This window comes from Lynx rufus, unplaced genomic scaffold (genome assembly GCF_022079265.1).
Source record: "Lynx rufus isolate CCGP_SWC_20201006 ecotype Redwood Valley unplaced genomic scaffold, mLynRuf1.p SCAF_2, whole genome shotgun sequence".
Lineage (NCBI taxonomy): Eukaryota > Metazoa > Chordata > Mammalia > Carnivora > Felidae > Lynx > Lynx rufus.
In genome coordinates, this window is record NW_025814834.1 from 192,093,013 (window position 1) to 192,116,316 (window position 23,304).

Below are 23,304 nucleotides of genomic sequence, written 5' to 3' on the forward strand. Positions count from 1 at the left end.
TGCTCCCTCTTCACAAAGCAAAAGAATCTCTTCCTCATCTTACCAATTATTTTAAATCTCTAGCCACCATCATGAAACTGCGTTAGTCAACCTGTGGCAGTCAGAAACTCTCGTAGTTACTCTAAACCAGTGAAGATTCTTCTAGCTCAGGGCACAGCAGATATGTCAGTGTTACACTTACCTTCTGTACCTGCAGCTGAGCTGTGGTCTGGTCCTGTTCTAGGCGAATTGGACCCAGGGCCATCAGTTTTCGTTTTGTTTCAGCAACCCAAGCTAGTTCTGCATCAGCAGCTTGCTCATACTAATAGGCATATTAAAGAAAAATGAAGAAATTATGTTCCTTAGAATTACCATTTCCTCAACACAGAAAGGCCTGGATTTTTACTAATATGGTTTATTTCTACAAAGGAAAGCCAAAACTGGGGAAAATTGCATAAAATCATAAATCAAGATGCAGATAATTTGTAACTGATTATACTTCAACAAATAGGAGTTGATCCTATTTCAACTTCTTTATAAAGAAGTCATAGAATTCAATTAGTGATCCTACAGCTAGAAACAACAATGGAAATTGACACTCCTAAGACTATACTTCTAATCACAATGCTTTTATGAGGCTGTGCTCTCTCCCATCTGCCAATCCTGTTTCCTACCCATACACTCAACGGTAGTTTTAGCCGTATGTTTAAACGCATGGTTAAACATGGCAACAGACAGCTGAGTCAAGCTAACTTGGAAGTACTCTCATAGTTGAAGAAGCGTAAGAACACCAAACCTTTAAAGGGTTCTGTGGAAACAAAGAAAACTAAGAACTTGTTCTATGTAACTGTTTAATGAGGTCCCCCAATTATTTCTCTTCAACTGTGCCAACAAACACCAATATTTAAAGAGGAAAGTAGGCTTTTCCCAAGCATGATAAATCTCATACCCAAGTATCTGGTCAAGGGTAGGGATACCAATAAAGACATGTTGGGGATGCACTTGAGAGTCACAGCAAACTTCTGTGTGGTTCACAAAGTATTTGCTTATTACTATGAACCCAAGAAGTCATGTTATATTTACTCTGCACCATGACACATTAATAGGTACGTATCCAGCTACAAAGGAAAGCAAATAACTTTTTCCAGAAAGCAGGAAGGAAAAAAGATCGAGGGAAATAGGACACCTGTGTTTACTGAGAAGGTTCTATTTTGGATACCTCTATTTTGGTTAGCATATTTGATAGTAATTATAGTTCTTGGTTCCTTCCCCTCTTCCAGCTAATACTAAAACAGTTGATTATGTCAAACTAAGATGGGATGCATTTGGACCTTCTGGTCCTAGATATTATCTACTATCAGAATCTGCCTCTTAACCGGTCAGTAGCTAAGAAGAGGGCTCAAACAGACTCTATCACAAATTCCCGTCTGCTCAAAAAGGGTCAAATATTATGGGTCGGGGCGCCTGGGTGGCTCAGTCAAGTAAGTGTCCCAACTCAATTTCGGCCAGGTCATGATTTCAGAGTTCAAGCAGGTTCAAGTGGGTTCAAGCTTCACGTTGGGCTCTGCACGAACAGCATGGAGCCTGCTTGGGATTCTCTCTTTCTCTCTCTCCGCCCCTCCCCCACCCTCAAAAATAAATAATAAATACAAAAATATTTTGAGTCAAACTGAGACCCATCTTCACATATCTTTATCCAATCACTTCCAATCACTGAAATAACTTGTTGGATCAGATTTAGCTTACTCTTATTATCCTTATTTCTGACCCTGTATTTATGTGGGTCATAATTTTGTGCTTCACACATACATCCCTGCTGCCTAAAACATTACTGTAGAGGTGTTAATAAACATTACCTGCTGTGATCTCTGAATAGCAGCATCAATTTCATCCACCCTTTGTCCCACAGTGTCACTGACCAGCTTGTACTGTTCGTTGGCATCAGACACAAGTTTATCCAGCCCTTCTCTGGCTCTCCAGGGCACCAGCTCTAAGAGAGCACGGCTCACTTCATTCACTGTGTCCAACACCAGCCTGTGCTCCATGACCTCCTTCTTTAATTCCTAAGGAGGGAAAAAAAGTTTTCAGGCCATTCCTTGCTAAATTAAGCACATTAGCAGCTGTGCTGGGTAGAAAGTGCTATCTCTACCACACATCCCAGCAGGGCTCTGACCTCCTTCCTCCACTTTTTTTCTTGTCTTAGATTTTTCAACCATTCCACAGCCTGACTTCAGGCTTAGCTGCTGCTTAGAACTGTCTGCAACACTTCTTGGGCCACACTATCTCTGGGTAGAACAAATACTGCCTCTTTCTTTTTTCTCCTTACTTCAATAGAAACGATAAAGTACTTTAGCCAAGGGCATTTTTAAGTCAATAAGTACCTACATAGTATTTCTGCACATCCAGAACTGCACTAGATCCTGTAGGAGAATCAAACAGAATCCTGAAGCACTCTCTAGAGAATGAGTTACAGAAGTCAATTTTAAAATGTTACACGTGAAGAAAACTTCCCAGGGATCTGGGATTCAGTCTTTTTTTTTTCCCTTCAGACCATAACAAGTGCTCTTATATAAGTCTGCCTTTATGTCAAATCTTACTGTCCATGCAAACAAGAGCAAACAAGAAAGGAGGCAGGCAGAACTTTTTGGTTTAGATTTAAGGTTGAGACAGTTGGTGATGACACTTAAACCCTTGAACTTAGGGATTGGAAGAGGTAAAAAAAATTCTTTCCCTTTACAGTGTGAAACTCAGTTCACCTTCTGTCTTTGCTGAAACTGGGGTATCTGCTCCCCTGTGGGAGACTGTCCTCCACTGGCTGCCAGCTCCTCCTCCACTTCCCTGAGCCACCCAGTCAGTTCCTCATAAGTAGACTGGAACTTGGTGGCCAGCTGCCGGGCTTGCTCTAAAGTTCGGAGGGCCTTGGAGCTGGTGACCGTGATGTCTGCATAGCGAGTCTTTATTCCGTCCAGTTTCTCCTGGATAAGCAATACCTCTTCACCTGTGGGGACAGTGCATAATTATTTATATTTAAGAGGATATGAGGGAGTCTCCTTTATCCCCCTTTCTTCGAAATGAGCTTAAATTTTATAGATGCTCTCTCCCTATGGAAGCAATTTCACCTAGAATCCCACACTATGGGAAGTGGGAGATAAACCTTCCAACTGATAAAAGAAGCCACTTCTGAGATTATTAAGATCTGAATTCAACTGCAAGTGTTTCTAAATGGTCCCAGCACCTCTTGGTGAATGCTGGCCTTGGACATACTGGAGAGCAGGGGGAGTCATCATCTATAACCAAATGTGAGATAATATCTTTTAGTTTTCAAAAGATTTAGCAGGAAACAGGACCCCAGGCTGCCAGCCTCCAGGAGCACATGGTAATACAACCAGTAAATAAATACTGAACTTCTTCTACGTACAAAGAGTAGTGGCTAGTGCAGGATGTTTATTTCCCTGGACATGTGCTTGAGTGACTGCAGAGGTGCTGAGAGATGCATTTTTCAAAGTACCTGTGGTTTGTTTTAGAAGAGCCTGACCATTTTTAATAGCTTGATCTACATTCTTCTTTCTATTAATGATTTCTTCATTTAGAGCCTGAAAGGAAAGAATAGCATGAATCTTAAAACTACAGCACAACAAAGGGAAAGAAAGGTGAGACCTTTAGGAGACCAAGTTTAAAGTAAAGAGACAAATACCAGTTTAGTTTATACCTCAGTTATGTTATTCCTTATCTCTTTGGTTACCCTATTTATTACTCAAAAACAATTAAATCTGATACTTATGGGCAAGCTAATCCCTTGCACCGGATAAGAAGAGATTAGGATTAAATCAGTTTTACCAATCTACTGGTACCAAACCTGAGCCCAAGAAAGGCAGATGTAGAATTCAGCAAAAATGTCTACTGTGTCCAAAACCAAGACTCAGAAAGTTCAAGAGAAGAAAGCAAGAACAGGCTGAGTTAAACCAGGATCATGGTTAAAAATTCTTAATATTTGAAGTCAATGAATCAGAAGAATCTTAGATTATTTAAAACAACAAAACAACTGCTTTGCCTATTTTTACTACCCTTAAAGAAATTTTATAAAAATGAGATGAAAAGAGAAAATTGTTCTTTCCATTAAGATGACAAATAATCCTTGGAATTTGGGCACATAAATTCTAGAAATATTTTAGAAGTTACAGCTACATGGTCAAACCTAGGGCGATATTTAGGTATTCTGGCTTTGTCACATTACACTCTCTTTCATAAAACTTCTCAGATGGAAACTGAGTGATACATTACCTAATGATGTAAAACATGAGTTGGAACTGAGATGGTCCCTGACTGTACTCTGGATCATCTTCTAGAATTATGGACTCAGTTTGTTAAGTTTGAGTATTTCCATGGACTCATCAAAAAATAGATTAGTCCTTAGCAACAAGTCTATAACTATGTGCTTATGTATAAAATGAAGTCGAAATGTTTGGAATTAAAAGAGAAAGAAATGAAGAGAAACATGAATCAGAATTACAACATAACTTAGTAACATGACCAATAAAAATGGAAAACATGAATACCAGGTGGTCAGCATGCTGTTTCTGCAGGACATCCTGTCTGTAATCCTTTACGAACACTGAACTGAGCTTGTCCTCAACCTCAGCCAGCCAGTTGAGCACCTCCACCTCATCCTCCCCGAACAGTCTAGCGTTACACAGTGCCTGTTCAAGCAGGGCTGCTTTCCGACAGCCCCAGTCTTGAATCTCACTGTATCGGGCCTGCAAGGAGTCTAGCTTCTCTGACAGCACACCCTGTTCTGCAGAGCATGTCAGGGAGGAGAGAGACTGCCCAATTTTGACTGCCTGGTGCACATCTGTTGCATGGCTTTCTATTTCTTCCTCCAGAGCCTGGAAATCCAGATGGAAAAAATGAATAACAGAAACAAAATAAATGAAAAGTAAACATGAAACAATGAATAACAAATGATATAATAAATTAAATAGAAAAAGTTCACCTACCAAAGGGCAAAAATAATATAAAAAGTGAGAACAAAAGCTGTTTTTTTTCTGATGGCAGCCTATTAGTCAATTGTTATTTTTACTTCAAGGATGTGACTATGTCAATGAATAATTTGACCATAGTTCAAATTAAACTTTAAAATATCCCCCCCCCAAAACATATCTTCCAGACTGCTATAGGCAGTTAACTTCTGAGATTTCTGACTGCAGTGCTGTGTTCTAATTTATGACAACTCCTCCCTACCTTGTGCCGGATGATCTGCTGCTGGATTTTGGCAGACTGAGTGCCAACAGGCTCTGAGTTAGCAAGCTTTTTCTCCGTGACGGACAAGAAGTCAGAAATAGGCTCAGCTGTCTCATGGAATTGTTTGGCCAGAACCAGGATATCTTCCAGCTGTTTTTGCCTACACAAATATACAGAACAAGCCGCTCAGGCAAAAAATCACATTAAGACTGATAATAGTACTATATCCAGTAAAAGACCAATCTTCAGGTACATTTTAAGTATCAATAGTAAACACGACACATATACGTAGCACTTTGTGGTTTTAAAGTTTTTCATAAGCATTGCCTCATAACCTTGTAAAGTAGGCAGAATAATTATCTCACTATGACAAAACAGAAAGCTAACCCTGAAGGCTTAAAGATTTGTCCAATTCACCCAGTGAGTAGTTAACAGTGCAAAGAGGACTGTAATCAGGCCTTCTAATGCTCTTTCTCCTAAGGGACAGAGCACATGCATCATCTGAACATAAGACCAAAATAAAGTTTAAAGGCATCAAAAAAATTATCAGTTTTCATCTCTTTCTCCCTGTCACTGCTACCTTCACTGTGAGTTAAGAGAGCATATGAGGAACAAATGCAGACTATGAGCTAGAACTTCTTCCCCATTTCCCCAGCTCCAGTGATTTCAAGCACCAGAACATAACTCTGAATCCAGATTTAAGGCAAAGAAAATGACCTCAGAGTAGCTGAATTTGCCAACACACATGGCAGTCAAAAGAACTGTAAACTTCACAGCTCACTTAGAATTTTAAGTCCTGATTAATATAACATCCATACTAAGCTTAGATTTCAAGATACTAAGCTGCAGATTAAAGGCAGCTAATTACAAAGGGGAGAGGAAGCCTGATAGAGAAAAGAAAGAAAAACCACCAAAGAACTGGATTAGCACACAGGTTAATAATAAAAGGCCATAATGATATCTTTTGGATGATTAAGAACAGACTAAACGCGACATCATTTAAAAAGGTCTGGGTATATGATGCACTTTAGTTCAACAAACCTTTACTGAACATCCACTTTGTGCTAGGTTCTATGCTGTGTACCCTGGACAAATTTATTTTAATAAGAAATGATTTAGAGGTGCCTGGGTTGCTCAGTTGGTTGAGCATCCAATTCTTGACTTCAGCTCAGGTCATGATCTTGGTGTTGTGGGATAGTGCCCTGCATCAGGCTCTGTGCTGAATGTGGAACCTGCTTAGGATCTCTGTCCCTCTCCCTCTGCCCCTCCCTAACTTGTGTGCACGCTCTAAAAAAAAAAAAAAAAAAAAAACAAATGATTTAAACATAAAGAATTACCATTTTAATGATCTGGAAATTCAATTATGTTTAAATATAAAGAAAAACATATTTCTAGATACTATTTTAATTTTTTTAAGTTTTATTATTTTTTAACGTTGAAGAATATGAAGCTTTTTTTTTTTAAACAAAGTAAACTCTAGGCTCAAAGTGGGGCTCGAACTCACAACCTCAAGAACAAGAGTCACATGCTCTTCCGACTGAGCCATCCAGGCATCCCTCTGAATGCTACTTTTAAATGTCAGTATGAAGTACAGAATAGTTTGTTTATGCCAGCCTTCAAAATACATCTTCAATTAATACAACTAAAACACATAATCTTAAAGATTATTATTAAACTAGTATATCATTAAAAAAAAACTGGGGGCCCCTGGATGGCTCATTTGGTTGAGCATCTGACTCTTGATATTGGCTCAGGTCACGATCTCATGATCCTGAGTTCAAGCCCCGTGTTGGGCTCTGTGCTCTCTCAAAATAAATAAACTTTAAAAAAAAACTTGTCCCTGATTTCTAGGTTTTTCTGACTCATCTCTGGTTTTTGGAATCTGAAAGTTTGAAAAACAATGTAATAGGATTTAGGGTACCAAAGAGCAAAAATAATTCAGCGGTATAAAAAAATCCAATATTAAAGAATCTAAATAAAAGTCTTTAGGATATCTGGAACAAATGAAGCTTCTCTTGGTATTTCTCTTTAAAATATTGACCCAGAAACTGTGTTAGGTTAGGAGGATGGAAGTGGGCAGAAGGAAAGAGTCATAAAAAGATACATTAGAAACAAATCAGCACTTTAATGAGCTTATGGGGCCTATGAAATAAGTATATAAAATAATGACAATACAAGGTACAAACAAAGAATTACAGCAGTGAAGAGGAAAATGAAGGTATTCCATCCTTGGGGAATAAAGAAAAGTTTCATAGAAGATAAACAGCATGCTTTCTCTCTCTTGTGTCACGGAAGACACAACACTATCAGTAAAGACAGAATTAGGAACTGACAGAAGATACCTAAGTATATGGTATACTTTACCAATAATACGAGGAGGAGGAACGTGGAAACAGAAATGTAGATTAGGGCCAAATAACTGAAGGCTTCAAATATTGGGTTAAAGAGTTTAGATTTTGTTTTATAGGCAACAGGGAGTCATTAAATTTCTGAGCAAGGCAAAGGGGAAGCCTGAGGGTAAGTGGCCATAGAGTGATGAGTGATTAGTTCATTAGGAAACTACCTCACATTGAGGAGCCCAAGTCACGACCTGAGGCAGGTGAGTAGGAATTAGAGAAATGGATGAATAGAAAAGACACTAGAGAAGTAAAACGGACAGAATTTAGCATCCTGACAGATGTGGGACACAAAGGAGTGGGGGAGAAAGGGTAAAAAATGGGATTAAGGTTTTAAACCCAGGTAACTGGAAGGCTAATGATACTATTAATGATTACGCCCAGGTAACTGGAAGGCTAATGGTACTATTAATGAAAATGGACAAAGAAAAAAAAGCAGTGCTATCTGTAAATAAAAATAAGTGTAATTTAAAAAAAAAAATAAACTGAATTCTTTCATTTTTGTTTCTCCCACAAATATGGGGGACAATACTTTGCAACTCTGATAAGAAATCAGCACACTGTGGGCCAGTGTAGAAGAGGGAATTATGACAACTTCTGCTGGCTACCTAGAGAACTGAAAGGCTACAACCATAACTCATCACCTACACTACTCTCATACAGATTTCTAATTGGTGAGCATTTCTTTTTAAAACTGGGGACAGCATAAACTAAAAGACCTTCATGTGACATACTAAGCTGAAGTGATGCTGGGGTATAGCTATGGAGAGAGAAAGCACTTCCTCAGAGGAGAAAAGTATACTGCCTATTTTTGGCCACTTATTGAAGACTGGTCATGCACCTGTCTCTCTTTTTAATATTTTATTTTTATGTTTTTATTTTTTATTAAAAAATTTAGGGGCGCCTGGGTGGCTCAGTCGGTTAAGCATCCGACTTCAGCTCAGGTCACGATCTCACGGTCCGTGAGTTCGAGCCCCGCGTCAGGCTCTGGGCTGATGGCTCGGAGCCTGGAGCCTGCTTCCGATTCTGTGTCTCCCTCTCTCTCTGCCCCTTCCCCGTTCATGCTCTGTCTCTCTCTGTCCCAAAAATAAATAAACGTTAAAAAAAAAAAATTAAAAAAATTAAAAAAAAATTAAAAAAAAAAATTAAAAAAAATTTTTACATTTATTCAGTTTTGAGAGACAGAGACAGAGCACAGTGGGGGAAGGGCAGAGAGAAAAGGAGACATAGAATCCGAAGCAGGCTCTAGGCTCTGAGCTGTCAGCACAGAACCTGACGTGGGGCTCGAACTCACAAACCGTGAGATCATGACCTGAGCCGAAGTCGGACGCTTAACTGATTGAGCCACCCAGGCACCCTTATTTTTATGTTTTTAAAGTAGGCTCCACACGAACGTGAGGCTCGAACCCACGACTTCAAGATCAAGAGTTGTGTGCTCTCCCTACTGAGCCAACTAGGCGCCCTATTCATGCATCATGTCCATATATTGAACAGAATCACAGACTAGGTCCTGGATGCAAAAACATCTAATATTGGGATAAGCTATCAGAAAAGAAATATGGTAAATTTCAATTCCAAGTATCAAAAGTATTATTTATAAATATGAAGGGGAAAAATCTGTTTCGAAAACTCAGAAAATAACTTGGCTAGATTGTAGGCGTCTGTGTCTGTCGGTTTGGAACCATGATTGTATCACAGCAGAACAGCAACACGGAGCAATGAATCTTCCAGTTCTGAGAAATTCACGGAGTAGCTGAGGCTCATTTCCTGAGAGCTACTGTGATTATGAGGATCATCTCCAAGAACGTATTCCTCTTCAAGATAAAAGCCATTACACACCTTCCAGAGCTCTCTATGACTCATCCAGGACCTTACAGAGCACTTCAAGTTAAAAACTGGACAAAAAAAACCCTTGTCTGACCCATTCCTCAAAACCCCTTTGCCCTTACCTGGCTGCTGCCTTGTTGAGTAGTCCAGTCCATCTACTTTCAAGACCCTCCAACTGTGTAGTGATTTTCTCTCTATCAGCCAGCTCAGCAGACTGGGCTATTCTGCCTCCTTCTGCTTGAAGCATATCTACTGTGGCCTTTCGATCATCAAGGAGCCGCTGGAGCAACTAGTGCACACAGTGTTGAAGGAGAGTGAAAAGTGATAACACAATGTCACTTTGAAATCTGAAATAAGGAAGAAAATACAAGCGAAAGATCCCCAAACCCCCACCCCACCAAATCCTAAACTGAGTTGAATAATGGTAGCTTTTTTTTCATCCAGAGGCAAAAACGTGAGATGCAGCATAGCTCCTAGCACCAGCATAAACTTCACACTCTTACATTTTTAAATAGAGGGGTGACAGTCATTATGCGACTAATAGGGAACTTAGTTTGAATCAGGAGAAAAATGCACTAAAAGGGAAATTAAACCAAGCCAAAAATACAGACAGCACCTTATACATGACACACAACATTATTCAGAATATTGCTGACCCTGAAAACTCCAAAAACCTTGTAAGAAAACGCTGTGCATGAAACACTGGAGTAGAATACACGAATAAATACACCGAACTACTGTTCGGTCCAATGTGTGCCACAGTAAATTGGTAGACTGAAGTAAGATGATGCAAATCAACTTCCACCTTTCTTTTCATGGATTCCTACTAAAACTCCTGAATATACTCCTAAATGAGAAGCCAATGTGTTGTCTGCCACTCCCTACGGCTGTTACAGTTCACTGTCCCAACATTCTCACTTACCTTCTGTTCTTGGATCTGTGCTTTCACCACTTTATACTCGGCAGATGGAGGTTTCTGATTGGCTATGAGCTCCTCAGTGTCTGCCAACCAGCTGAGCAATGGCTCCAAGGCATCTTGAAACTTCCCGCAATGCAACAAAGCCTCCTGCAGTTGTGCAATTCTTTGTGCAACCTGTATCACAGATGCAGAGGCTCGTTGTGAGAGAGGAGAGAGCTTTTTAAATGACTACTGACCCCCCTTTCCTAATTATATTTTCCAACTGCTGAATCTGTATTTGCATTCAGGTTGCAGGGAAACCTACAATTGAGATGTGCCTTTCTAAGCCCTCCATTCCCAATGCACTAGAGTTAGCCCCTCGCCACTCGCCTTTTTGTTCAGTGTGTTCCATCGAGCGTTGATCTCTTCCATGTCATGTTCCAAACCCTGCACATCACAGTTTTTTCCGGCACTCTGAATCAACCCCTGGCCGAGTCCATTCACCTGCTGTAGCTTCATCTGAAGAGGATCCACCTGTTCTTTCTGAAACATCTAGATAATTACAAGCCAAAGTTTTAATCTAAAGGTAGCAACCAGACCCTCTATACCACACAGTGACTGGTCATTCTTGGGAGATTTATGATTTAACAGAGGAGGAGCAGGAATAAAAAGAGAAAACAAGGGGCGCCTGGGTGGCGCAGTCGGTTGGGCGTCTGACTTCAGCCAGGTCACGATCTCGCGGTCCGTGAGTTCGAGCCCCGCGTCGGGCTCTGGGCTGATGGCACAGAGCCTGGAGCCTGTTTCCGATTCTGTGTCTCCCTCTCTCTCTGCCCCTCCCCCGTTCATGCTCTGTCTCTCTGTGTCCCCAAAAAATAAATAAACGTTGAAAAAAAAAAATTTTTAAAAAAAAAAAAGAGAGAAAACAAGCCATTTGTATAGGGAACTATCAAGGAAACATGCGGTTTCATATTTCAGTACATCCTCCTATGGACAATTACAGAGAGTTATGGCACTACTTAGAGGTCTTTAACCCAATGACTCATGGTTGGTTGGTTTCTGCTTGCTTAATTTTTAATGCAAAAAGCTACAGAGGATAGAGAAAAATCAGCCTCAAGATATCATAAAAGTGTGCTGTCTATCAATCCTAAAAGAGAAGAGTAATACCAAATGACTAGTATTTAAGATTAAAAATACCTTGGGGAATACCTTTAACTGACCACTGATATATGCAACATGCTTCTCTGACTAGGACTCATAATTCAATTAATTAAAACATATTAATGTTGTGAAAAACACCAACCTCACAGTTTAATCCCCCTGTGGTCACTTAATTCCACTCTGTTCCAGGGCCACAGACCACACACTGCTAATAATCTTGAGACACTATTCCCGAGATTACAAAGGGAAACGGGCCAGTAATATTGGGAAATGTCCTTACCAACTTCATACTCTGAGATGCAGATATACAGAAAGTATTTTTAAAATTATAATACTGTCTACCCATGTTCACCATTAAACAATGGAATTTTAAAACAATGTGAATAAGTGTAACAAACAATGCATGTTTCTCTCCCCTGCTGTTAATAAGATCCATTATGACTTAGAAAGTTCTAAAAGGAAACAAAGAGAAGATAATACTTTGACACTGTAATGGTATTAAAGAAAAGAATGAAATAAATAATTGTCCCTAAGATCAGATTCTTCTCAATTATCAGAGGATAAAATCAGCCACATTCCACACATTCCCCATAGATCCAATGTGGATTTATTTCTATTTTTTTTCTTCTATAAAATGTTCCTTCAGTTTCAGTGAGATAGGTGAGTCAATTAAAGCCAAAGAATGACAGAAAATGGAAGAGGACAAAAATGTAAAAGAAAGATATAAGTTTGGGTAAGATTAATTTTGACTTATATGAGACTATAGTTCACACTTGAAGCAGGAAACTTGTTCTTGAAAGAATGGGTTATGATGGCTGGATAAGCGAGTCACCAGGGAGGAAAAGCCCCAGGGAACACTAAAAAAGGAAGGTTACAAAGGTAATTACCAGTGGGCTTCATTTTATACTATAATTTGATTACACCATATTTTGTTAGGCAACACTACAAGGCGGTTCAGCTAAAAATGACTGTTTCCCCAACAACAGGGTTCCCAGAAAAGGCAAGCGCTAGGATTCCATTTTCTACTAAAGATGTTTTTTCACTGCAGAAAAATCAAAGCAGAGGGGGGAAAAAACAACTCCCATGTTTTAAGTTGCTTGGGTTCAACAAAATGGTGGTTGGTGATAGGGTGTGGGGGTTGGAAAGGCAAAGAAAGCAGAAAACAAAAGGTAAGGAGGGAAGATGTCAAGCCCACACTGAAGAGCACCCTTTTATCCAGTAAGCAAGTCTTGTCTCATACTGTGGCATTTAAATTCTTTCTGTGCTTTCCAGTATGGTAGCTAGCAGCTATTTAATGCTATTTAACTAAAAATTCAGTTTTTAGCCACACTAGCCACATTTCATGTGGTCAACAGCCATGTGTGGCTAAGTGCCTACTGTACTGGGCAACACAGATAGAGAGTATCTCCATCTTGGCAAGAAGCTCTATTGGACAAGCCATATAAATGACATAGAAAAGTAAAATATATTTAAATAGCTTAGTAACCTCTTTCATATAATAGAGTTAATTCTTTTTTAAGGAATTCCATTTACTTTGTCAGTGAACATTTCCTATAGAAACATCAGGGATTCCTTCCTCCATTTCTCAACCTCCACTCTATGGATTAATTTGAGAGGGAATGGGTGTTTCATCTTTTTCCAGAGTTTTAAAAATCTATGAGAGTACCTCTAAATAAATACTAAGTATTTATTTTGAACACAAATTAACAGAATGTTAAAGTAAATTTAAAAACAGTTGCTCCCTTCTCTCAACTCCCAAATAAAGCTGTTCTGCAAAATCAGTGCTTTTAGATGCATTAAAATTCCTACTCCTCAGTATTTCAATGGGGCTGTGCCATGTTATTAACCAACCAGAGCTGGCAGATATTTCCCAGAGCAGAATACTAGCAAAAATTACTGCAAGAGTGTAAGACGCAACTGGGACATAAAACAGAAAATTTCCCAAAGAACTTCTTACAACAGTTTTATCTTTGGTAATACCACATTCTCCTAGTTTTTATCCTGCCTGATCCTTTTTTTTTTTTTTTTTTAAATTTCCTTTATTCTCTTCCTCCTTCTCTTCTAGAGAGATGTTAGTCTATGGGTGTGGGGATCAGGGAAGGATGTCAGTTCTGGGCTCTCTTCTTGGCAATTCCATCCATTCCCACATCTTTAAATATTAACCATGATGCTTATGGCTAAAATGTGTGTGTGTATGCCCATCCAAGTACTTTAATACTGGCATATGAATGAAATCACGGTACCTCAAAACTTCTCCCTTTCCTCTCCCCTAAAAACTGTTTTTATCTACATCAACAATTTACTACTGCCCCCATCTGCTCACTTGTACAAACTAGAATTGAGAAGCCAACCCTGATAAACACCCCTTTCCTTCTCCCTCCTTCTCAACATAAAAGCCATTATCAGGTCTTGTTGATTCTACATCCAACACACACACACACCACGTATGTATACATATATGTGTATATATGTGTGTGTGTGTGTGTATATATATATATATATATATACACATACATGTGTGTATATACACACATGCATATATACATACATATACACACACACACACACACACACAAATATATATTGTATCCAACCATCTTCAAATCCAGTGACATCTCTCCAGTTCAAGCCATCTGGCCAACTGCAGTAACCTAGCAGGCCTTTCTACTGTCCTTGATCTCCTATAATGCACTCCACATACAGCAACCAGAGTGATTTGTTTTTGAAAACCATTCAGTGTTTTCTATATTTCATGCCAATCATAAGACAAACTAATAAAATACAAGACAAAATAAATCTGAGATTTATAAACCCCAACGTTGAGAATGTTTACTGTCTGTGCAGACTGGTTTGCTCTATCTTCAAGCTGTGAGTAATGTTTTAAAAACGTAAATGAAATCCTTTCGCTCCCCTACTTAAAATCTCTCAACAGCTTCTCATGGCTTTTAAAGTATAGATCCTTTTGAAAACTTCTTAGTCCCTGCATCATCTGGCCTCTTCCTACCTCCCCAGATTTACTTCAAGGCCCTCTTCCAGAACCCTTGCTTACTGTGGGCTAGCCACTTGGCCTTCTTAGAGTCCTAACATCCCAAAGTCTTCCCAGCTTCCATTTCCTTTACCTGGCATATTTTTCCCTCTGACTCTGCCTAAATAATTTCTAGGTATCCTTCAGGTTTCAGTTTTAAAATCCTTTCCCTGACACAATCAAAATGAAACATCCCTATTATGTATTACAGCCTTTATTTTTCATTCAAAACATTTGCTGTGATTTCTAACTACATATTTGTGTCTCTTTTTTTAAAGGTTCCCCCCCCCCCCAGTAATCTCTACACTCAGTGTGGGGCTCAAACCCACCACCCTGAGATCAAGAGTCACATGCTCTTCTGACTGAACCAGCCAGGCAACCCTGTATTTGTGTCTTTTTGCTCAATATTTGCCTCCATTACTGTAGCAGAAGTTCCACAAGGGGAGGGACTATGCCAATTCTATTCACTGCAGGAGCCCCAATACCTGGCACAGAGTAGGTACACAATAAATATTTATCCAGTGAATGAATGAATCCTTGTATAGAAATGGTATTAGGGAAGGCAAACAAATTTAGGAAGGTTCTGCTGATTAGCTGAGCATTCAAACACTGAACTAAGATTGTGAGGCTTCCCAACTTTTGCTGTAAAAGACTTTCTTGGCAATTTTGAATGTTATAGAACCCCTAGTTTTATACCAAAGATTTTTTTTCTTCCATTGAACCAGTCTCTGGAAATAAAACTAAGGAAGTCTGCAAAAGAGAAAAGGGTTTAAATAACCACAGACTGCTCTTAGTGGGTCTGAATTCCACTATAGGGATAGTAAATAAGTTCTAGCATTTTGCTTCTTCCACCGAACTCTCTTGTTAATGCTATTAGAAAGTTTATATCTATTTTAACCATGTATACATGTGTATATTTGTATATACACACACACACACAGCGTTTAAACTACATTTCAGGTATGATCACTTACTGAGTTCTAAGTGTTTACGTATTAAAATGACGGGTTCAGTTGCCTCTAGGAACCATTTGGGAAGAAATGAAATCCATACATCTCTCATCTTGGAAAAACTTTTTCTCTCAATAATATTTCACTGGTCAGAAAAATCTGTATGCTCATGTTACCACTATAATATTTGTTTTGTTTCAATAAAAGTTTTCAAAATAGCCTCTCTACATTCTTATTGGTTAATGTCCCGGTTGGGGTGATGGTTTAGATTTCTTTTGTACACAAATGCAGGCATTTGCTTGCTTCCATAAAGTAACCATACTTCAAAGATGGACAACTGTACAGCTGGGCTACCACTGTCTTCTCCTGTTGTTTGTATCAGGCAGTATTTCATAAATGATTACCCCCCTGGAGCTGGAGGAAATCCTCAGAAATTACCTAGCCCCATTTACTCATTTGGTAGATGAGAATCTGAGACTGATATTAAGGGTTTCTCTGATTTTTTTTCCTTTAGGCAGATTTGATCAGCTCTTTACAAATTTAACACCTGTATTTCATTGATTATTGCTGTAGGCTTTATACAAAAAATATTCTGTTTAATCAAGAATGCCTGTGACTTTGGACAAGTTATTGGGATCCCAGTGTCCATTTCGAATTTAGTAAAACTCAGAAAAGGGAATCAGTCCAACAATCTGAAAGCTTGATGGGATGCTACCTTACAAAATAGGTGGTGAAGCCCAAGGTGGACACCACCACCACTCAGCTAAGCAGGGGATCTGTAGCAAAGTTGGCCACTTGTGGCCCGCAATCAAAATGACTTTTCATCGCTGGTAGCTGCAGATTTAACTGGTGCTCTAGCCGACAAAGCTGCCCTGAAAGGCTCTGCAATGGGGTGGATGTGAGAACCCATCTTTCTTGTAGCATCCACAGATATTCAGATGGATATTCACTCATTCATTCAGTCTGTCACAGTGAATGCCTATTACAAGGCAGGCACGGTTTGGGGCCCTAGGGATGGTATAAAATCAAAACCACCTCTGTCTCTGTACTCAGTAATCCCTGGCTATATTAGATTAGATGAAACTTCCAATTCCTTCATTCCTTACCAGTGCCCAAATGACACTGGGCAGTGAACTGTAGAAAGCTGCCAATCTTAAAAGTCTTTGACTAGGACTGCTCAAGGATGTGAACACTGTTCCGGGTGGTTTCTAACACATTTCCGTTCTCTGACATTAAGAATTGCAGAACCATGGAGCTCAGACAGAATGCAGGAGGACATTCAGCCCATTCATGGATCAGGAAACAAGAGGTCCAGGAAAAAGAGTGACTTGCTTCAGGACACAAAGTTTGACAAGATAGGTAAAATACCTCTATTTTTCATAAACCTTATTATGCCTTATTCTGGCTTTAAGAAACACACATTTGTATTAAAAAGCTGTTATTCACACATCTAGATACCACCTTCACCCAAGCCGTTTTGGTGATTTCTTTCAACTAACCAACACAGCTATGTGGGAGAGAAAGGGGGAAGATATCAACAGTGATTTCCACGGGTTATCAGGTTATCCTCACAGGGTTCTGCCTTAACAAATGCGCAAACTAGAGACTCAGGACATCTAACTAATTTGCCAAGTGGCTAACTATCTCAGGTGTCTCTCCAAAGCCCTCACCCCCACTCCTCCCTCACTGCTGACATCACTAATTAAAGAGCAGCCTCTTGATTTAGGACAGAACATGGTCACTGTAATCTTCAAAAGCAGAATCATCTGTTCCAGCTAATAATCTTTTCCAAAATGCAAACCAACAACTATTGGGCTCAGTTTATAAATACAAATTGTAAAGTTTTTCACCAAATGAAAGTAAGGCATATTTTGTGCATAAATGCAACAAAGACCAGAATAGTCCAGTGCCCCAAAGAGAACCAAAGAAAGGATTATCTGTGCCCTTTCTAATCACTACCAAGGGAACTTGCACATCTCACTTTACTCCCCAGATCCTTTCCCAACAAAATGAGCAACAATTACCTCATTTGAATTTAATTCATCAGTTGCAGCCAGAGGCACTTTCCCATGCAGCACTGTGCCAGTCACCTCTTTTATTTCAAATCCTGAGGACTCAAGGTCCCCCTTAATCCACATTCTAGCAGGGGAAGCCTCTTCTAGAACAGGAGTTCCTTCTTCTGAGATAGGCACAGAATCAGTGTGGGCAGTATCTCCCAGGAGGGGTGCACCAGCAAGGAACATTTCCTCCATAGCAGGCAGTGCAGTAGCTGGGGCTGCAGGCTCCTCCGGGGTGGGCACTCTACCAGCTAGGGCTGTAGGCTCCTCTGGGGTGGGCACTCTATCAGCTGGGGCTGCAGGCTCCTCTGGGGTGGGCACTCTATCAGTTGGGGCTGCAGGCTCCTCCGGGGTGGGTACTGCAGCAGCTGGGCCTGCAGGCTCCTCCGGGGTGGGCACTCTATCATCTGGGGCTGCAGGCTCCTCCGGGGTGGGCACTGCAGCAGCTGGAGTGGCAGGTTCCTCTGGGGTGGGCACTCTATCAGCTGGGGCTGCAGGCTCCTCCGGGGTGGACACTCTATCAGCTGGGGCTGCAGGCTCCTCCGGGGTGGGCACTGCAGCAGCTGGAGTGGCAGGCCCCTCTGGGGTGGGCACTGCAGCAGCTGGAGTGGCAGGCCCCTCTGGGGTGGGCACTGCAGCAGCTGGAGTGGCAGGCTCCTCTGGGGTGGGCACTGCAGCAGCTGGGGCTGCAGGCTCCTCCAGGGTGGGCACTCTATCAGCTGGGGCTGCAGGCTCCTCCGGGGTGGGCACTGCAGCAGCTGGAGTGGCAGGCCCCTCTGGGGTGGGCACTGCAGCAGCTGGAGTGGCAGGCTCCTCTGGGGTGGGCACTGCAGCAGCTGGGGCTGCAGGCTCCTCCAGGGTGGGCACTCTATCAGCTGGGGCTGCAGGCTCCTCCGGGGTGGGCACTGCAGCAGCTGGAGTGGCAGGCCCCTCTGGGGTGGGCACTGCAGCAGCTGGAGTGGCAGGCTCCTCTGGGGTGGGCACTGCAGCAGCTGGGGCTGCAGGCTCCTCCAGGGTGGACACTGCAGCAGCTGAGATGGCAGAATCCCCCAGGGCAGGCACTCTATCAGCTGGAGCAGCAGGCTCCTCCGTGGTGGGCACTCTATCAGCTGGGGCTGCAGGCTCCTCCGGGGTGGGCACTGCAGCAGCTGGGGCTGTGGGCGCCTCTGGGGTGGTCACTCTAACAGCAGGGGTGGCAGGCTCCTCCGAGGTGGGCACTCGATCAGCTGGGTTAATAGGCTCCTCTGGAGCAGGCACTGCAGAAGCTGGGGTGACAGATCCCTCTGGAATATCATCTCTCGTGGTAGCCACTGCAACGGCTGGGGGAGCAGCCAGGATGTCCTCCTCTGTGGTGGCCACTGAAACAACTGGGACACGTGCCTCTGTGGTGGCCACTGAATCAACTGGTGTGTCCACCTGTGGGGCAGGCGCTGCAGCAGCTGGGATGTCTGCCTCTGGGAGGAGCGCTGCAGCATCTAGGGCACCATCTTCTGCAGTGGGCACTGAGGCAGCAGTGACAGGCTTCTGTGGGATGGGTGTCCATCCCTCCAAAACTGGTTCAGTACTACTAACCTTGGTAATTTGCTCCTCTAGAAAGAGATTTAGCAGTGAATCTGAATCTCTCATTTCTGTCTCCCCTCCCTCTGATGATGCCACAGTCAGCTTGGGCTTTGTCTCATTCACAGTTTCCAAGCCATCTCTGCTAGGTCTTGGTCCTTCAACCAGCAGGGGCAGATTAAGACCATCTGACTCTGTGCACTTCCTCTGGAGAGCTTGGAAGATCTGCCCTGTGAAGGCTCTGTGAAAATGTGCTGGGGCTTGGTCCTCCGAAAGCTTGGCTTCATTACCCAGCTCTTGCACCTCACCATCCTCATCCCAAACTTTCTCCTTGGACAATTCATAAGGGTCCACGGTTCCCAAGGAAGCCAGATTGTTACTTTCTTGATTAATAGCTCCTTTTTCACTTTCCAAATGAATCTCATCTGTTCGTAAATATGAATCATGCGATAACACCTCTACTTCAGATACTGAGGTAACATCTGTTAGTTCATAGCTAAAAGCACAACTGAGGGGGACCCTCTCAACACACTCCTCAAAATTCCCCTCAGTGTGACCGCAGTCTACCTGGGACAGATTGCCATTTTCTTTGGCCAGCTCAGCTACAAAGCCTAGTAAGTCTTCTGGATGAGAAGCCCTATGATCAGAGTTGGGCAATCCTCCTGGGTCCAGCTTTCCCAGAGACTCCAGATCTCCTGGGTTTCTGAACTTAAATTCCCCTGCAGTCTTGGGGCTAGAAGGCACTTTGTCATGCTCCTCCTCACTAACAGTGGAAGTGTCTCCCACGGTATCAGAGTGGGCAGTAAGTTCCACAGCATTAGGCACCTGAGAAGAATCCAGGGCATTAAAATATTCACAATCCAATCCAGTATCAAAGTCTTTCACCCTTACATTTAAAAGGCCTATGTGTTCCTCTTCTAAGTCAGTCCCTGGAAAATGACTAATTACAAGTGAATTTTCTGCATCCTGGGATGGGGCCAGCCCTTCAGAAGAGGCTTGCTTCTCCAGTTCAACTAGAGGAGTTACTCCTTCTTCACATAAACACTCTTTTTCAAGTTCAAGAAACATCTGCACTGAATCTGTGTCAGAGAGCTGCTCTGAATCAATAGGACCAACAGTATATTCTAAATCAGAAACAAGACCCTCCAGCCCCTGAGCAGTTCTATTTGTCAGCTCACCTACAGCACTCTCACCTGTGAAAACACAACTGTAATCAAGAGGTGTATCCTTGAGAACAGAAGCCAAATGTTTCTTAGCCGGCTGTAGGTCATCAGAGCAAACCTGACTGAGAGCTAGGTGGTCAAAAGTCCTTATGACAGCAGCTGAACAATCCGCTCCATCCTCTGCCACCGCTACAGTGTTTGCTTGTTCTTTTTCTTCAAAAATATCTGCCAGGCTGTTCTTTTTCTCATCTGCCATTAGAAAAGTCTTTCCTCTCTCTGACAGTTTCTCTTCCTCCCACTCCTCCTCAGCTTCCATCATTATCCATCGCTCATCCTCCTCAAACTTTAGCTCAGACTCTGTTTTCTCTCTCAGGCTGGGAGTTATGAGAAAATGCAATTCTGGATCCAACAGCTCCTCACTCAGGCAAGGGGAAAGAGGTGGCATTTCCACAGTGCAAGCTGTGTCCCCAAGGGGGTGCTGCTTCTCAATGAAGCCTCCCTTAGCTAAACTTTTCATGGCTCTGGGCCAGGTTGCACTTGAGAATCTGTGTTCCTGCATTACATCTGTGTTACCACTTGCTGCTGCAGCTTCTGGTTCTAGAGGCTGGAATTCACGGGGAGAGTGCTCACTGGGCGGCTGCAATCTGAAGTCTTGGCACTCTCCACTTAAGTTTTTCAAATCCTGCACTTCTGGAATATCTATGGATTTGGACACATGTTCCAGAGTCACTGACTCTGATTGAGGTTCCCTGTTGTCCAAATGACCAGAACTTTCTGTCAATGCGGAACTGGATTCCTTCTTCTCTTGCAAGGAAGGATTTGAAGCACCGGCTTCTGAAACCTCACTGAGAGAAGCTTCCATCCTTTCTGCAAATTCTGGGAAATTGGGTGGCATGAAAGACTTCCATGATCTCCTGTTAACATTATCTTTGCGTTCTGCATTTGGTCGCCTTCTGGGTGGAACAGGTGCTGACTTCTGCACATCACTGGTTAACTTTAGTGCATCAAATATTATTCTCTCATCCAGCTTTTTGCCTTCTGGTGCTCTCGATTCAAAAACATTAGATGCTGCTCCTAAGGTACCATTACTGGATATAGTACTTCCTTCCATCTTTTCCATGGTGCTTTTTGAAGTCTGATTAAGCTTTGACCCCTGGTCAATTTGTTCATTTATTCTCATTGTATCATATATAGATCTCTGTGGAACATAACAATCCTCTATATAGCCATCCTCTTCCTCTCCTTTCCCCAGGCAGGTGGGGTTCTGCCTTAAACAGTCTGGCCTGCTGAGTGGCTTACCCATACTTTTTCAATCAAGATGAAACATCAATCTTTTAAAAGTTTTTCACAGGTTACCCAAAAATGCATTCTGCAGAAGTTAAAAATCCTTTTACCAGTTCACAACCCAGGACCACCAACTGGATCTGCCCTCCAAAAAAGCCTGCAAGTCCAACTCTGAAACCATTCTGGGAGCTTCTAAGAGGAACAGTTTTTCCCTCACAGGCTAACAGCCTCATAGTTGCAGACAGATAAGCAGTATAATTTAATCAACAAATATAAAATAATTCCTTGTATGGCTTCTCGTGTGTGTTTTTAAGAGCACAGCTCTAATTCAGTCAGTAAAAAAAAAAAAAAAATCATTTGATATTGCCCAGTCTTATTCAATACCTAGTTCCACTCACTTCTCACCCAGAGTTAGAAGCTTTATACCGACTGTGTCCCTTAGTAACAATGGCACAGCCTTCCCAGTCTTCAAGTATGGCCCAAGCTCCTAAGAATTCCTTTCATTTTATCCTCAGTTCCAGTCCTGGAGAGTCCAGCTGGTCTGAATTAGCCATTCGTCCTCCCTAGTTCGGGTGTTTGCATTTGAACTGGGCTGGTCGGCGGATATTCCTGCAACTTTAAACACAGGAAGTCCTTCATTCGGGGCCAGCTTGGGGCTTCCTGTCTCCAAAACATCATGGCATTGTTGTGGCTCCCAGAACAGCCCTGCGCTGTGGCCGCAAAACAAGGCGAGTGGAGCCCGGCGCCGGGCCTTTGAAAGGCCGGCAGGCTGCAGCGGCGGCCGAGGGCCGGTCGAAGGGCTCTCTCAGTGCGGCCCGCTCCCCCGCGCCATGCCGCGCGCCCTGAGGGCCAGGGTTGCCTCACCGCAGGCTGGCAGGTGGCTCCGGGCCGCGCCGGCCTCCAGTCCCGCGCTCAGGAAGTTAGTTTGTCCCTCCGGCAGCTGAGTCCCGCGTGCTGTGGGCGCCGCCTCCCCCGCCGCCGCCAGTCCCCGGCCCGCAGCCGCCGCGCCGTGGGCTGCATGTCAAGCAGCCGCCTCTATTCTCCGCCACCGCCGGCCCCGCGGCCCCGCCGTTCTCCCCGCCCGCAGCTGTCACGGTCCCGGCATGCAAAACTTCTGGCTGGGAACAAAAGGCTCCGCTCGGGCCGGGCGGGGGCGAGCCCTCCTCCCCCTCGCCGCGCGGCCCGCTCACCCGCCGCTCGCTGCAAGTGCTGGGCTGGCGAGCGGCTCTCCTCCCCCTTCCCCGCGCCGCCGCGCCGCGCCGCCCCGCCCGGGCAGCCCCCCTGGAAGCCCGGGAGCGCGACGCGGAGAGCCAAGGGGAGGAGGGCGGAGGCGGAGCCGCGGCGGGGGCAGGGAAAAGGAGCGACCCGAGCGGAGGAGGAGGGTGCGGCGGAGAGGATTGGAGGCCGAGGCGGCGGGGGCGGGGCTTCCGCGCGGTTCAGGGCCTGGGAGCCCCGGCGCCAGCCGCTCGGCTCACCAAGCCCACGCCCACCGCGCCCCAGGGCCCGAGGGAGAGCCCCGCCCCCCCGAGAGGGCGAGAGGAGGGGGGCGGCACCCGCGCAAGGCTCGGCGGCGCAGCGCAAATCCCCTGACAAAGGAAAGCCCCGCCCTCCACCCGCTGGCCCGACCCCCCTGCCACCCCCGCCGCGTCCGGACCCGCCGGGCTCCGAGCCCAGCCCAAGGGCGAGCGAACCTAGAAGGGACGCCCCGCCTCCCCCAGCCAGCGGGTTCTGGCAGGGGCCACTCGGGGCCCCATCTGCCCGCGGAGTCGTGC

General features: G+C 43.5%; 1 protein-coding gene across 14 annotated transcripts in view; it reads right to left on the minus strand.

Annotated features, from left to right (window-relative positions):
* The window catches only part of MACF1 (microtubule actin crosslinking factor 1), a 231,296-nt gene that overhangs the window by 42,632 nt on the left and 165,360 nt on the right, over window positions 1-23,304 (minus strand). For 13 of the 14 annotated variants that reach the window (XM_047084219.1, XM_047084220.1, XM_047084212.1 and 10 more), the window contains 9 exons: window positions 10,729-10,890; window positions 10,363-10,533; window positions 9,563-9,729; window positions 5,218-5,377; window positions 4,536-4,862; window positions 3,488-3,572; window positions 2,736-2,977; window positions 1,836-2,042; window positions 182-301 (listed from right to left, as the gene is read on the minus strand). In XM_047084219.1, the coding sequence (XP_046940175.1) occupies window positions 182-301; window positions 1,836-2,042; window positions 2,736-2,977; window positions 3,488-3,572; window positions 4,536-4,862; window positions 5,218-5,377; window positions 9,563-9,729; window positions 10,363-10,533; window positions 10,729-10,890 (1,641 nt within the window). Of the gene's footprint in view, window positions 1-181; window positions 302-1,835; window positions 2,043-2,735; window positions 2,978-3,487; window positions 3,573-4,535; window positions 4,863-5,217; window positions 5,378-9,562; window positions 9,730-10,362; window positions 10,534-10,728; window positions 10,891-17,495; window positions 22,335-23,304 lie in introns of those variants that run through there. The other variant, XM_047084225.1, reaches the window with a different exon arrangement.